The sequence below is a fragment of the Pelophylax lessonae genome, assembly GCF_965119305.1.
Source record: "Pelophylax lessonae genome assembly, chromosome: 7".
Classification (NCBI taxonomy): domain Eukaryota; kingdom Metazoa; phylum Chordata; class Amphibia; order Anura; family Ranidae; genus Pelophylax; species Pelophylax lessonae.
Window position 1 is genome coordinate 128,024,194 of NC_138774.1, and position 16,727 is coordinate 128,040,920.

Below are 16,727 nucleotides of genomic sequence, written 5' to 3' on the forward strand. Positions count from 1 at the left end.
TTCCAGCAAATGGAATCTTTGGTGAAGCACGTAGTGCAGAAAACTCTTACAGAGTGGGGTACAAGCCACACGCAAAGTCCAACAGCCGTTACAGCTTGATCTCCCATTAGTGACAGCCAGGAAGAACTGGAACCATTCTAACCAAGCCATCCATCTATGAAGACCACAGAATGTGAGGCAGTGCGAGAGGAGTCCCTTTGCACTTGTGACGCCTTTGGTCAAGGCAATAAAGGGGGGCATTTACATGAGTAATAACCTGTAGAGTCTCATGCAAGGCAAGAGGAAGTTCTTTAACCACTTAAGCCCCGGAGGATTTGGTTGCTAAAAGACCAGGGTTTTTTTGCGATTTTTTACTGCGTGACTTTAACGGACAATTGCGCGGTCGTGCGACGTTGTACCTAAACAAATTTGACGTCCTTTTTTTCCCACAAACAGAGCTTTCTTTTGGTGGTATTTGATCACCTGTACGATTTTTTGATCATGCGCTATAAACAAAAAAAGAGCGTCAATTTTGCAAAAATAACAATATTTTTCACATTTTTCTATATGAAATTCCCCCCAAAAAAAATGTAAAAATCAAAATTTTTTAACATTTTCGGCCAATTTGTTTTATGCTACATATGTTTGGTAAAAAAAATCGCAAAAAGCGTATTTTGATTGGTTTATCGCGTTTACTAACAAAGGGAAAGATTTTTGTCATTTTTGGTGTTTTTTTTTTAACGCGTAATGGCAGCGATCTGCGATTTTTTTTCGGTACTGCGACATTGCGGCGGACAGATCGGACCCTTGACTGACATTTTTGACACTTTTGGGGTTACCAGTGACATTACTGCAGTAATCAGTGCTATACATATGCACTGTTACTTCAAAAATGACACTGGCAAGTAAGGGGTTAACTTTATTGGAGAGGGAGGGGTTAAGTGTGTCCTAGGGGCGTGATTCTAACTGTATAGGGACATGGTTATTGGTGTAAAAACAAAGATCAACGGTCCTACATAGTAGAACCGTCTGATCTTCATTTTTACACCAGGGAGAATGACGGGTGGCTTGTTTACATAAGCCGCTCCGCCTTTCTCCCTTCACCGGAGCGATCGTAGTGTGACCGGCGGACATCGAGTGCCCGCCCGAAATTGGCTCTCAAGTCAGTGACAGGCGAGTGACGTATCCATACGTCACTCTGCCTGGCCGGGGCTGACCGCTGCAGTATATAGTCGTGCGGCGGTCGGCAACCGGTTAAGCACCTCTAGAGAGCGCATTTTAATTTCCCACTCCGAGTGGAAATAAGGGACATCATTTTGGATGAGTGGAGCAAGGTTGCAAGATATACCTCCCTTCTGAGTAAGATGGCCAAGTTCTATCCATTCAGAGATGGATATGAAGCATCTAAAGGCTGCCTCTCTAGTTGTTAAGGCCTTGATGAGGCAAGCAAGTATGCCACTCTTCCTTGGAAGATGCTATGAATGGCCTGAAAGTCTGCCTGGGCAAGAAGGAGAATGTGGACACAGTACTCAAGAGCATTTTTAGAAACTCAGTAGTTCATGAGCCGGTGTCGGTATTCATGGTGAGGCTCCAATTGACATCATCCGCATAGTGGCGTGAGTTTTGCTCTTGTCAGTTACGGCAAAGTGAGTGCTATGGCTGGGGCCTGGGCTTGCTGATCCTGCCTCTAACAGGCCTAGTGTAAGATCCCTTTGAGGGAGCTTCATCTTTTGATAAGCTAGACAGCACCGTAATCCGGGCCCCAGTTGGCAAGTTGGGTCTTGTCTCTGGACCGGCGCCTGCTAGGCCGTGCGAGGGTCTCACATTTTACAGACCAGGTCTGGATTTTAGGAAGGGCTGGTGAAAGCTTGACCTCCGGTATCCAAGAAGCTTCTGAGTTTGAGCCTCAGACTATTGGAACGTCAAAGCGGTCTTTTCAGGACACGCATGGTCTATCAGAATTCCTCCTCATCTCGGATTAGTTTCCACGTATTTTGCCTCACTCTGAGGAAAAATTAAGCATATAATCTTGTATTATTTAAAGTCACTGGTGTCGCAAAGTGCTGCTGTGTCAGTCCCAGGATGCAAGAGATATCAGGGCATGTACTCGCCTCTCTTTATGGTCATGAAGAGGAGGGGCTGGTGAAAGGCCGATTTTCGACCTCGCGCATCTAAAATAATTTTCATCAAAAGGAGAAGTTCAAGATGGAAACATTGTCACTGGTTCATAGGGGGTCCAGCCAGGTGACTAGCTCATTTCCAACAGACCTAAAGATGCTTACTTTCATGTGCCGATTGTAGAAGGCTTACGCAAATTCCTTTGGTTCACCGTAGGTCAAGAACATCGCCAACTTGCTTGTCTAACATTCAGGCTTTCAACATCACCCTGTGTGTTTTAAGGATCCTATTGGTTTTTAGGGTCCTTATCAAAGCAAGAAGCATACGCCTGCATAGTTACTTGGATGTTCTTCTCCTACTGTCCCAAGACAGAGGGCAGCTGCTCTTCAAAACTCGGCTGGTGGCTGATTCTAAAAAAGAGACACCGGGAGCCCACTCAGTCTCTTGTGTCCCTCAGGGCTCAGTTTGATATAATCAAGAGGACCATTGCTTTGTCTCCGGATCCCAATGTTCTGGAACAGAATACTCCCGGCCCTGTCTGCTTCCCACTTGCATGCCTTTCAGTGTCTGACACTATGGATCTGATGGTCAAGTGGACACTCTGGAGAAGGGTTTTCTCCAGCAGTGGGAGCCAGGAAGCAGAATTCAGGTCATCTACATAACCTCAGCCATGAGAGTGAGTCCCCAGGTGGCTGCAATGGAGAAACTGGCTCATTTAGGGGGGGGGGGGGGGGGGCTTGCTGCCTGTCGGGGATAGCTCAAGGCAGGCGGCGCTGTCAGTTTTACAAGATTCGGTTGAACATTATGAAACTATGGGCAGCCTTCTGCACCCTACAGGCCTTTCACCATATAACAAAGGGAGTGTCAGTGCTCTTCAGGGCTAGTCAACACTACGACAGTCTCCTACACTAAAAGACAAGGGGGATACAGGAAGCGGAGACAATTATGTCTTGGGCTTTGAGGAATCAAGCCTACATCTTAGGCTTATTTCACCGGAGTCCAGAATATTCTAGCAGACTTTCTTTCCAGAGTCCAGTTGGACAACAAGGAATGGTCTCTACATGTGGAGGTTTTTCAGGCGCAGATGTCCTTCTTCAAGTCCTGGTCATCCTTGGGTTTCTACAAAAACCCTCAACAGAAGTTGTGGAGGTAGTGGCAGCGATGCCTTATTAGCCAATTAGGCCATGGTTCCCTGTGCTAGCACTGTTTAGCTACCAGAATCCAGTGCCCCTTCTCATCAGGCCAGACCTTCTGTCACTAGGTGCTTTCCTACATCCATGTCCAGCACGGTTACGTCTGACAGTCTGGTTCTTGAGAATGGAGATTCTCCAATGCTGCTCTTCCAAAGTCATCTCCTCTCTCTTGAATGCTAGGAGAGTGAAAACAAACAAAGTTTACGGGAGAATCTGGTCAAAGTCTGTGCAATACATGTCTGCTGCTGACAAATCATGTACTGATCTAGAAGTTCTAAATATTCTGGGCTTCCTCCAGTCTGATTTAGATCTGGCTCTATCGTTCAGCTCCTTCAGAGTCAGCTTTATCGGCCTTCACAGATGTTTCCAGGTCTAGGCATCTTTTCCTGTCCAATAATTCTTCAAGGGAGAAACTAGGTTCAGACCTCAGAGTAAGTGGAGGTTTTCCAAATGGAGTCTTCCTCTTGTTCTCAACTCCCTCTTGGGAATTGGAGTGGAGTGTTCTATGGCTGGCTCTGTTAAAGGCCTCTCTGTCATGTTCGCCTTTCTCCTGGCTATCACGTCGGCATTAAAAACCTCAGATTGATTCACTGGTCATGGAGAACTGTTCTTAACATTCTTCCAGTTTGAGTGGTGCTTTTACCTGTGCTTTACTCAATTCCTAAGGGTACATCAGTCTTTCATGGGAACCAAGAAATTGTTCTACCAACCTTTGGAGTACTAACTTGCATCCTTTAGACATGGGAGAGGTCATGCTGTGGCTTAGATGGTTAAAGCCCATGTCTAGTAAACAGGGAATCCTGAGTTTGACTCTCAGCAGTGCCTTCCTTTGGTTCTAGGAATCTCTCAGGTATTGTGAAGTCATATCTACAAGCTACAGCTTCCTTCAGGCTTCAGAACGCCTGTTTATTCCTTTTACCCGAAAGGACAAAGGGAAACATGCCTCATCTAGGAAGATTGTGGCATGGATTGTCTGGGCCATCCGACAGACTCACAGAGCCGAGGGCTTGGCTCCTTTGGGGACGGTAATCGCTCACTCAACCAGGAGTGTGTCTACATCCTGGATGGCTTTGCAGCATGTGGTTTCCAAAGTAATCAGTAGGGTGGCCTTGTAGTCCCTGATCAATACATTTATGGCTCATTATTGTGCAGAGCTGGCCTCTTTATCTTCTGTTAATTTCTGGTTTACAAATCCTGTCCGTTGACAGTGTCAAATAAACCCTTTTCTTTTGTTCTGCAATTACTCACCCGGGTATGTATGGCTAGTTAGTTCCCATACATATGCTGCCATGGAGTCTGTCAGGAAAACAGAAAATTTCCGGTCAAATACTTACCGTAATTTTCCTTTTCTGATGGACTCCATGGAAGCAGGAGTTCCCTCCCAGAGTCATGAGTAGGCTAGTTATGGAACGCGGCCTCTGGCTCAGAGCAAAGGTTTATGGAAGTGGGGTCCTTAAGGGCAGGAGTGGAGGCGGGGTTAACCCATACGTATGCTGCCATGGAGTCCATCAGGGAAGGAAAATTACGGTAAGTATTTAATAGGAAATTTTCTGTTTTTTTGAGGTATGGCTGCCTGAGTCTAATCTAGGTCATTCAACCCATTCTTAATATCTTTAGCTGTAATATCTGCACCATGGAAAATGCTCATACATCGTCACCAGTACATCTTCAAAAACAGCTGTACTTGTGAGATTTTTTTAATGCTGAAATCATCATATTTTCAGTTTAGGAAAATGACAAAAATGTCCATTCATCTACATAAAAATTCCAAAAGGTATAAAAAACTATCCAAAATAATATCTCTCTATATGAATGGGCACATGATATATAAGACCTTCAATATATAATGAGTAATTAAGCACTCATAAGTATAAACTTTTTTGCCAGATGTAAATAATGTTGAATTCAGAATTCTGAAAACTAGGTCACAAATCAAGCAGGATCTCATGAGTCTTCATTAAAAAATGTACAGCTGCAGCTTTCTGCCTGTCTTGTAGAGCGCTGCCAAAAATGGCTTTTCAACTATTAAACAGTGTGTAATTCTGATGTATTCATTTTTCCACTGCCACAGTTAGAACCATTGTGCTGTACTGCTTCCATGGCACGCAGAATTGTTTCTGTCCAATGATTTCAATATGCCCACTAGCATACATAGCAGGCTTTTTTGAGATGTATAAAATAGTAATGGAAGAAGTGTCTGGGCAAAATTAACTACTTCAGCTCCTGAAGGTTTACCTCCTTTCTGACCAGGCCATTTTTTGCGATACGGCACTGCGTTGCTTTAACTAACAATTGCGCAGTCGTGCAACACTGTACCCAAATAAAATTGATGTCTTTTTTTTTTTTTTTACCACAAAAAGGGCTTTCTTTTGGTGGTATTTGATAACCTCTGTGGTTTTTATTTTTTGCGCTATATAAAAAAAGAACCACAATTTTGAAAAAAAAAAAAAACTATAATTTTTATTTTCTGCTATAAAACATACACAATAAAAAAAATTTAAAAATCTAATTTATGCCAATATGTATCTTCTACATATTTTTTTGTAAAAAAAATCTTAATAAGTGTATTTTGATTTTGCGCAAAAGCTATAGCATCTTCAAACTATGGGATACATTTATGGACTTTTTATTTTACTAGTAATAGCGTAGATCAGGGATTTTTAGCGGGACTATTACATCGCACCAGACAAATCTGACACTAAGTGACACTTTCTCGGGACCAGTGACACCAATACAGTGATCAGTGCTATAAAAAATACACTGTTACTGTATACTGTAAATGACACTGGCAGGTAAGGGGTTAACACCAGGAGCGATCAAGGGGTTAAGTGTGCTCCTAGGGAATGCTTTCTAACTGTCTAGGGAGTGGATGCACTGGAGGAAAAGAGAGATCTGTTTTTCAGCTTAGCTGAAACACAAGATCTCTTTTATCCCCTGACAGAACAGTGGTCTGTCTTGCCTAAATAGGCAGACCGCCGTTCTGTCGTTCCGCTGAACGATCAGAGGGTCCCAGCGGTCATTGCGGCTGCCAGACCCGCTGATTGGCTCCCGTTGTGTCCAATCAAAGCAGGAGCGGCACTCCAGCAACGCACGCGCGTGTGCCCCCTACATCACCTGCACAAAATCATGTACTCGTACATGATTTTGCACAGCTAGGCTGCCCTGCTACAGAATATTTGTGGTGGTTAGTCCACAACTGGTTTAAAAGAAAAAGATACGCAGTACATTTCTTCAAATATTTACACTTTAAGGCCTCTTGCACACGATACTCCTGTTTGAGCATCTCACGGCTTGAAAATGCTCAGTACAGCTTTTTGAGCTAAAATACAGCCCATTAATTGTAATGTGCCTTTGCACACAGGCGCGTAAACAAGCGCTGTGCATTCTTCAGTAAGAACAAAATAGAAAAATCTGCATTTTTGGTCAGTAATTTAAGCCTCAATGCTCGCAAATACTCACGAATACTCTCAAATACTCGCAAATACATGCAAAAAAAAAAAGGTCTGGAAAAAGTAGATGCTCAAACAGGAGTATTGTGTGCAAAAGGCCAAAAGGAGATGCTCAAACAGGAGTATTGTGTGCAAGAGGCCTAAACATATTTTATACCCTTAAATGTGCTGTAAGTACAGAAAAAAACCTGGTGATCCTGCTAGGAATCCAGTATACTGCTAATGCTGCATAGAGTTCTTTCAGTCCTGAGTTTTTCTCTGCTGGACCTTGGAACTTTGCCTGTTCTTAGCGGAACAAGGAAAAATAAAACATAATGCTAGGGCATAAAAAAAAAAAAACTGGGTAAGGACTCAATCCAGCCTTGTCTACCCTGAACAGAAGCCTCACACTTAAGTGGATTTGGCATTTAACCACTTAAGCCCCGGAAGATTTTACCCCCTTCCTGACCAGGGGGTATTTTGCGATTCGGCACTGCGTGACTTTAACGGACAATTGCGCGGTCATGCGACGCTGTACCTAAACGAATTTGACGTCCTTTTTTTCCCACAAACAGAGCTTTCTTTTGGTGGTATTTGATCACCTGTGCGATTTTTTGATCACGCGCTATAAACAAAAAAATAGCGTCAATTTTGCAAAAATAACAATATTTTTCACATTTTTTTATATGAAATTCCCCCCCAAAAAAAGTAAAAATCAAAATTTTTTAAAATTTTTGGCCAATTTGTTTTATGCTACATATGTTTGGTAAAAAAAATCGCAAAAAGTGTATTTTGATTGGTTTGCGCAAAAGTTATCGCGTTTACTAACAAAGGGAAAGATTTTTGTCATTTTTGTTGTTTTTTTTTAACGCGTAATGGCGGCGATCTGCGATTTTTTTTGCGGTACTGCGACATTGGGGCGGACAGATCGGACCCTTGACTGACATTTGTGACACTTTTGGGGTTACCAGTGACATTTCTACAGTAATCAGTGCTATACATATGCACTGTTACTGTAAAAATACACTGGTTGTGAAGGGGTTAACTTTATTTGGGAGGGAGGGGCTGTGTGTATCCCTAGGGGCGTGCTTTCTACTGTGATTGGCTGTGGCTTGAGCTGTAAGGACACTGATCAACGGATCTACATACTAGATCCGTGTGATCAGTGTCTTTACAGCGAAGAGAATGACAGGTGGCTTGTTTACACAAGCTGCCTGACATTCTCCCTCTCCCCTGCCGATCGCCGAGTGACCGGCGGACATCGGGTCCGCTGGTCACACGCGCGGGGGGGTCCGTGACCACGCGGGAGCGCGCCTCCGGGGGCGTGCGCGCGCTCCCTAGACCCTCAAAAGCTAGTGACGTAGCCCTACGTCACTTTGCCTGTGAGGGGCTGACTGCCGACGTAGATCGGCGTTAGGCAGTCGGCAAGTGGTTAATATGTAATTGCAATAAATAGAAGTACAGCATATGGGGAATGGGGTCAATTTAATTTCTTTTCTGAGAGTAATGCTCCATGATTTCCCATAAACCGTCTTATCTGAAAGACACATTTCCCTATACGACTCAAATAACAAACCTCATATCTGAATAAAGAACTTTATATTTAAAAGGTCAATCTAAAACTGAGATACAAACTGACAAAATCACCCACCATAATGTAATATTTCTCTATTCTGGCAAAGATGCCTCTGCAACAAAATTCCCGGATCCGCCCACCAGCCATTAAGCCATTATAAGAAGGGAAGTTATTCTCCCTGCTAGAATTAGTCTATAGGCTTTAACCCATGTGAATGAATAATTACACAAACTACATTTTATAGCCACAAAAAGCATAGAAATTGTGTCACCTAACTAGCATCAACAACACAGCGTTTTCCAAAAATGTGTCACAATATATAAAGAAAACTTAACTGAATGTATTTTGTTAAAATTAAAGTGTCATTTAAGCAAATTCTAAGGCTAAATCTACTCCCACCCCCATTCGAAGACTATTCTATCTACCCTATAAAAAAAAAAAAAAAAGATTTGTATACTTACCTACAATGAAGGCACTCCAGCCCGGTCATAATCAGCTTCCAGCACTGGCTTTAGTGCAGAGGAGGGGCAGATGACAACAGCTGCCCCATAGTAAGCCTATGTGTGATGTCATCACCAAGGCTCTCCAGCCGTTGTTGCTGCCTCTCCTCTACACCGAAGCTAGGGGTGGGACCCGATCATGTGACCAGTCTGGAGCAGCTTCAGAATAGGTAAGTATATGCATCTTCGTGTTTTTTTTTTTTTTTTTTTTTTTTAGGGTAGATAGAATAGTCTTAGGATGGAGTGGGAGTAGATTTAGCCTTAAATAGAAGTTGACTGGTATTCCACTTAAATCTATTTTACTGACAAAAAGCATGAAAAAACAACAACAATACAAGATACCTTCAGTTCATCCGTTAGAACGTCTTCATAGTTATGCTTCAGGCTTTGTTGATCAAAAACGAGTGTGCAGCTTTCCAGAAACTTCTCTATGTCTTGTAAAGCTTTATGTGCACCATCCCTAGACTGGCACTTGTCCATTTGCTGGTTAGCTAGAAAATATGCCCCTTGGTCACAGCATTCTAGAGCCTGTCAAACACATTTATACAATCATTTTATAATATTTCACTCAATAATGACAGTCAGTCCCACTGCTTATATCAATTTTATATACACAGTATCCATGTAATATAGGATGTGTATGTAGAATAAAAATAAAATGTAAACACTCTCTGATGGTTGGCGGACAGATTATTTTCTAAAGAGCTGTGCTTAGGAAATGACTGAACCAAATTTTAATCAAAAATAGGAAGTGCCGAAACCCAAGCTTTGCCAAAAAAAATTTCATTTTTGGTAAAAAAGGGAAGAGTTAGAAGCTCTGTGTAGTTTTTATTAGTATGTCCTGGTTGGGAGAATTTTCTTCCCTCCCTAAGAGATCACCAATGCAGGAAGTCACCAAAACCCCTCTATTGAGGACACAGACGCATCATTGTACTCATACTCACTAGCACAAATCATATTCCCTGGAATTCAAATACTGGCACAGACAAATTTTGCAAAAGTGTCATGTGTGCTTTAAAGCGTGTTTACAACTTGTACTTGAATTTGGCGCCACTTGCACTACGCTGTGCACGCACAATACTTTTGCAGAATCTGTCTGAGCCTGGATTTCTCTGTGTACACCAAAGAGAATTGATGTTAATTAGCTCCACTTTCAGAAGATACAAATTGTTGGTAGTTTAATTTTAAAATTTAGTGCATTTTAAAATGACCTGAATTTGATGCATGAATCGCTGTCAGAACCAAAACGTGTTGCATATGCTTCATTAATTTGGAGCAATACATTAAAAAGAGGAATTAACGCCAGAAAAGTGACGCAGCAACTTTACTAAAATTTCTCCCGATTATGTTTTAGGAAAGTGGAAAAGTGTTAGAACTGCAATCAGGTTTATACTGCCGTTTGTGCCCCTCTTTGAGTAGATTCACCAGAGCAGGAAGTAAAAGGAAATTTCCACAACAGGGGCACAAACAGCAATACAAATGTATCAGGTATGCTAACCTTTCTCCATTTTACCCATAAAGGTCTAAAAGGAGTAGAAAATTTAAAGTAGTCAGTTGATCCTGCAGAAAGATTTAAAATACCTAGTTTTAGCTTTTGATTTTAAAAATGTGTTTGGCAACTTTGGACTACAACAAAGTAGCTGAATTATGGGCAGTCATTGATATACATTTACTAATAAATGATTTAATTAAATCAAAATAATATGTTCTACCAACAAAATAAGGATTCTATTTTTATATGAATAGAAATAAAACATGTCATTGCTATAACATAAGGCCTCTTGCACACTCTGCAGCTTAAAAAAGCTCAGTACAGCTTTTTTTTTTTTTTTTTGCGAAGATAAAATACAACCAATTTATTGTAATATGCCTATGCACACAGGTGCGTAAACAAGATCTGTACATTCTTCGGTAAAAAAAAAATAGAAAAATCTACATTTTTGGTCAGTAATTTACGGCTCATGCACATAAATGCGCACAAATGGGCATTTACATACTGTGCAGAGCAAGAACGTGAGAATACACTTTCATGCATTTGCGCGAAAATGCGCGAATGCGCGTGAAATTACAATAATGCATATGCGCAAAAATACACGCAAATACATACAAAATAAGTCTTAAAAAGTAGATGGTCAAACAGGAGTATCATGTGCAAGAGGACTAACACAGATATCACTGCCGAGGTACACATCCCTCACTGCCATACCTGCTGTAGCTGGACATGGAGCTCTTGTGTAGTACAGAGACGAGAATGTTTCCTTCCTATCTCCTCCAATAAAACATCTGATGCATGTCTCAACTCGTTGCATTGCTGGCAGATTAAATTGAGTGCATAGTGATGATTTGCTGCTAACTGATGGCCATGTAGTATCACCAATTGGGACCTTGATGTTAACTCCTGGGGGATGTACACATATTGATATTAAGACATTCTTCCCATTTTTAGAACTTGTTCAGATAAAAAAAAAAAACATATACATCAGTAAATTCTATCTGTAATAGGGAGGCTGCTAAGCCCTATTATTAAAGCTGATCTCTTGGCAGATATAAAACACACACAATAATATAACTCTACATTCATTGGTACATCATTAAATGTACTTTTTCATGCAAACTAGGCAAGTATCTGAATTTGATTTGGTATTAGAGGGTATCCCCTGGACTGCAAAGTCAGAATCGGAGAGGGAGAAGCAGTAGAAGCAGCCAATCAGTTGTGCTGCAGTGCTCATATGCTAACACGAAACTTGCTGATAGTAGGAGAAAGCAAAGAGTTGACCTCATTAGTCTTCTTTGTCTCCTTTCACAAGGGGGGGGGGTCATGATCTTGGCCTGTAACTTAATTACAGCACAGAAAAAACAGGGTTGTGAGGTGTAATAGAGCTGTTTAAATCTGAGAACTTGATGGACAGAAATAAAACCGAGGGCAAATAAAACAGCTCCTATTTACACTATATTGTCAAAAGTATTGGGCCGCCGGCATTTACACACTCATGAACTTTAATGGCATGTCAATATTAGTCCGTAGGGTTCAATATTGAGTTGGCCCACCCTTTGCTGCTATAACAGCTTCAACTCTTCTGGCAGGGCTTATCCACAAGGTTTAGTAGTGTGTCTATGGAAATTATTGACCATTCTTCCAGAAGCGTATTTGTGAGGTCATTCACTGATATTGGCGAGAAGGCCTGGCTTGCAGTCTCTGCTCTAATTCATCCCAAAGGTGTTTTATCGGGTTGAGGGGAGGACTCTGTGCAGGCCAGTCAAGTTCCTCCACCCCAAACTTGCTCATCCATGTCCTTATGGACCTTGTCTTGTGCACTGGTCCAAAGCATTTGGTGGAGGATTATGGTGTGGGGTTGTTTTTCAGGGGTTGGGTTTGGCCCCTATGTTTCAGTGAAGGGAACCCCTAAGGTGTCAGCATACAAAGACATTTTGGACAATTTAATTCTCCTAACTTTGTAGGAACAGTTTGGGAATGGCCCATTCCAGTTCCAACATGACTTTGCACCAGTGCACAAAGCAAGGTTCATAAAGACATGGATAAGCGAGTTTGGGGTGATGGAACTTGACAGGCATGCACAGAGTCCTGACCTCAACCCAATAGAACACCTTTGGGATGAATTTGAGCGGAGACTGTGAGCCAGGCCTTTTCGTCCACATCAGTGCCTGTCCTCACCAACGCGCTTCTGGAAGAATGGTCAAACATTCCCATAGACACATTCCTAAACCTTTTGGACAGCCTACTCAGAAGAATTGAAGCTGTTATAGCTTCAAAGGGTGGGTCAAGTCAATATTGAACCCCACGGACTAAGATGGGGGTGCCATTAAAGTTCCTATGTGTGTAAAGGCAGGTGTCCCAATACTTTTGGTAATATAGTGTATGTATTTCATCTGTGTATTAAGATGTTTGCCTACAGGTGAAGGCTAAGTTCACCTTTTTTTATTTTCTAAATTCCAGCTCCCCTATGTACCAATATAGCATTACTGTACTTCTTTTACAAAAACCATTTCATTTCCAATTATTCTACACATGCTTACCTCACTGTCCTTGTGGCTGTTTGAAACCACTGCTCCATTACTTCTGCCTTACTTCCTGGACAGATTGTAGGTCATGACACAGGAAGGAGTTGACCTATTAGCACACACCCTGCATCAACTCCTTCCTGTGTCATAACCTAAAGTCTGTCCAGGAAGTAAGGCAGAAGTAAGGGAGCAGAGTTTTCAAACAGCAACGAGAACAGCGAGGTAAGCGTGTAGAATAAATGAAAAGCTTTTTTATTTTTGCAAAAGAAGTACATTAATGCTATATTAGTACATAAGGGAGCTAAAATTTAGAAAAAAAAAAAAAAAGATGAACTTAGCCTTAAGCTTTAAACTAAAATGAACATTAAAACCTATTAATTGTTCTGAACCCAATGGGGTCTATAAATAGAAGCCAGTCAAAGCAAACAACATCTCACACCCCACAAAGTAAATATAAAGGATTTATGGAAGAGATGATCCTTTATAATTATATATATAATTATGTTAATTATTATACTTAAGTTGATCTATGTATAAAAAAGCCTGAATGAATACATAAAATTCACCTATCTGGGCATAACTAGATCACGCAGTCAATGAAATTTACAAACTGGTGGAAGTGAAACAGGCAAATAGTAAACTGAAAAAGCAATCTGGCATTAGAGTTTCATTGTACTTTAAAAAAAAAAACCCAACAAATGTCAAGTGTCAGACAGCCTTGATCTAACTTGCAAACATTAAAAAGGAATTTTGTTGTTGGTAACTATATTGTTATGTGATCATTTTATTTCTCTGTGCAAAAAATACTAAAAATAATAAAAAAAAAAAGGGGCATTTTGTAAAAAAAAGTTAAATTGTACTGTATGCCCCCCCCCCCCCCCAGCTCCATCTGTTAAAGCACTTGTGCACAGTGCATATGCGAACAAATCTTTTACCATTGGGGAGAATTGTATATTCATCGCTTCTAATCACTGGACAGTAAACGATTCTATGCAACACATTTCACCAAACTATAAAACTAAGGGTGTGGTATACTTAATGCAGAGTCAAAATGGTTCCTTTTATATAGGAAAGACAGGACAGGAATTGGGACAAAGAGTCAGTAAAAACCTGCATAGTATGAGAATTGGTAACCTATATTTACCTCTGGGTCAACCTGTTGCGAAACATCACAAATATAGGATGCCAGAGGCTAAGTTTATGGTCATTCTCCAGCACGAAATGCGCTGGATTAGGTACCTAAATGCTACAAACCCCTGGGCCTTAACGAGAATGAAAGCTTTAGACCATTGGTGTCCAACCTTTTGGCTTCTCTTGGCCACATTGAGTGTAGAGAAATTTTCTCGGGCCGCATATAAAATATATACTATAGTTAAGGTATATAAGTAATCAAACGCTGCCGTGCCCCTGCCCCCCCCCCCCAGCACTAATTTAACACAAATAGAGGATGATCCATGCCGAGGCAGCCTCTGCCTACAGTTAGTTGGAAGCCTCTGTGGCCGTGCCCCCGACCCGCCTTCCTACCCAGCAAAAAATAAATAAAAAATGTCAGGGGGCAGTGGGCCGCATTGCCTGCAGTTCCGGGCCGCATGCAGCCCCCGGGTCGCAAGTTGGACATGCCTGCTTTAGACGTTTGCTTGAAGGTTTTAACTCTGGCAAAACTGACTAATTTATCCCCGGGGTACTAGGAATGATTCCATAACAGCAGCAAAGCCTCCCATCCCTCTCCCCTTTGGTCCTGTATATATTTTTTGCATTTTTGCCTTTTTTTTCTCCTCCCCTTAGGTCTAGATATACACCATTGAGTGTTTGTTATATTCTTTATTTCTAAATTTTTTTACATTTTGTGTAAATTAATTCATGCTTGTTGCTCTCCTACGTAATGGCCAAATGTGCTGGTATGAGTGCACACACCCTTGAGATTTTAAAAGTATATTTTCTCCTTTCCTGTGACAACTTGTGATTGCACCCGACACAGGAAGGCCCCCACACTGCAGTGATGGGGGCTTTTTGCATTCTCCGATAAGGCTGCACTTGAGTAGAGAAACTTTGCTTTTCCTTGCTCGCCTTCGCTCACTTGAAAGATCCTCTTTGTCGGCGGCTTTTGTCTCCAATATGACTGCGATCTGGTCTCCGGATGTGGTCATCACAGAGAGCAGAAGTGATGCGGTGGCGTGTGATGTCATCACGACATGCATGCATGCGCACCGCATATATGGAGACGCCGGAGATCGCCTCCAATGCCATTCCCTTTCCCCTCCACATGCGGATGAGGGGAATTAGACTCTGCACTAGGTGCCGCAGTTTTTTCTGCTCTCTAGTCAATTGATGGCAGCATTAGGACGACTTAAGAGGCGCTATCCTTGCAGTTTTTCCGGTCCCTTAGTCACTGAATGGCAGGTGTAGGAGGATTCAAAAGACTTTGCCACTGTAAGTACTGGGCACCCTCTTTTCGTCCTGAAACCCCCATTTCACACCTTGAGCCCAGAATTTCTTTGTATACATATATACAAGGCTCTGACATATTCCCCTTTTCTCTTTTCCCTTTTTTCAAGTTGGGCATTGGAATTGGATATGTTTTCCAGCAAACCTTGTTGGAACACTATAAGTTGATCACAGCTTGGAGGTCTTTTAGCCTGTGGAAGCACTCAAACCAAATGGTCTTATATACTATGTAAGCTTTTTTTCAAATCTATATGTCTATGTAATGTTGGTGAATATATCCTTATAGCACGCAACTTCAATGTAATTATTGTATATTACAGAAATGGAAAAAAAAACTCCTGAAGAAGAATCTGTTGCATATTTTGAAACGCGTTGGCTCGTTCCCATCTATGTTGTTATCCTACATGGATCCATACAGCAGCCAGTTGGGGAATGCCACTCTGTAAGTGACCTTATCTAGTATAATTTCTTCTTTATTCTTTGTTCCTCACAGTTACAAATGCATATGCTTTTTTTATTCAAAGTGTCTGTATTTGTCTTTTTTTTTTTTAAACTATTTTTTGAATAAAATATTCGTTTTTACACAAATTTGTTTGGATTGCCTCTAAAATCCCACACAATGAGGTTTAAAGTATGTTTGATGATTTATCAGGGATGATGGCAATCACACCTCTAGACACCGGAGTCATTCTATTTTCAGCAAGATTTTATATAGAAAAATACAGATTACATATAATAAATATTATAGGTCTAGTGTTAATGTCACTTGGAAAGGGAACTAACAAAGGCTCACCTGTGCTCTTTCATCTATATTATTTAACTCCATCAGGCGTTGTCTGACATCAGATAAATTCTCCCCTGTATCTGAAAGACCAGCTTGTTGTACCATCAAAAATTCAATGGTGCTCTTCAGCTAGCAAAGAATAAGTTTTAAAACATTTATATACATATGTACAAGTAATAGATTTACACCTGTTTAGTGTTAACCACCAATGAACCTAAATATGGCTACACACTTTGTGACTTTCAGTCAATTTTCAGCTGATGGGAATCACAATCTCAAGGAATCTCCAGAAACTAAGCAATCAACCATGGTAATTCAGTTGATTAATAGGTTGACAGCGTCAATAAATGTTTTTGAAAGATCGAATAGAAATGGTATCGAAACAAGAAAAAACTATGGCAATTTTGTCTAATATGATAAAATTTTTCCTCTACGATCAACCAAGCCAATTTTCATTCTATCTCCATGGAGCGTTTAAAACCCAATTTTATGTCAATTGCTTTGCAGAGAATGGAATTGAGATTTTAATCGCCCTATCAAATTGCAATCTATATAGCCAGCATAAGTCACAAGCTGGCTTACGTAATTGAGCTAGTAACTACATACAATAGCCAGAATTATATAAAACCTCTTTAAGTGAAAAGTCTTTATTTCAAAAGCGGTATATAGCAAAGGAAAACAATA

General features: G+C 41.1%; 1 protein-coding gene across 3 annotated transcripts in view; it reads right to left on the reverse strand.

Moving 5' to 3' along the window:
- MCF2 (MCF.2 cell line derived transforming sequence) overlaps positions 1-16,727 on the reverse strand; it is a 225,212-nt gene that overhangs the window by 68,505 nt on the left and 139,980 nt on the right. For all 3 annotated transcript variants that reach the window (XM_082262980.1, XM_082262979.1, XM_082262981.1), the window contains 3 exons: positions 16,053-16,172; positions 11,001-11,192; positions 9,137-9,322 (listed from right to left, as the gene is read on the reverse strand). In XM_082262980.1, the coding sequence (XP_082119106.1) occupies positions 9,137-9,322; positions 11,001-11,192; positions 16,053-16,172 (498 nt within the window). The remainder of the gene's footprint in view (positions 1-9,136; positions 9,323-11,000; positions 11,193-16,052; positions 16,173-16,727) is intronic.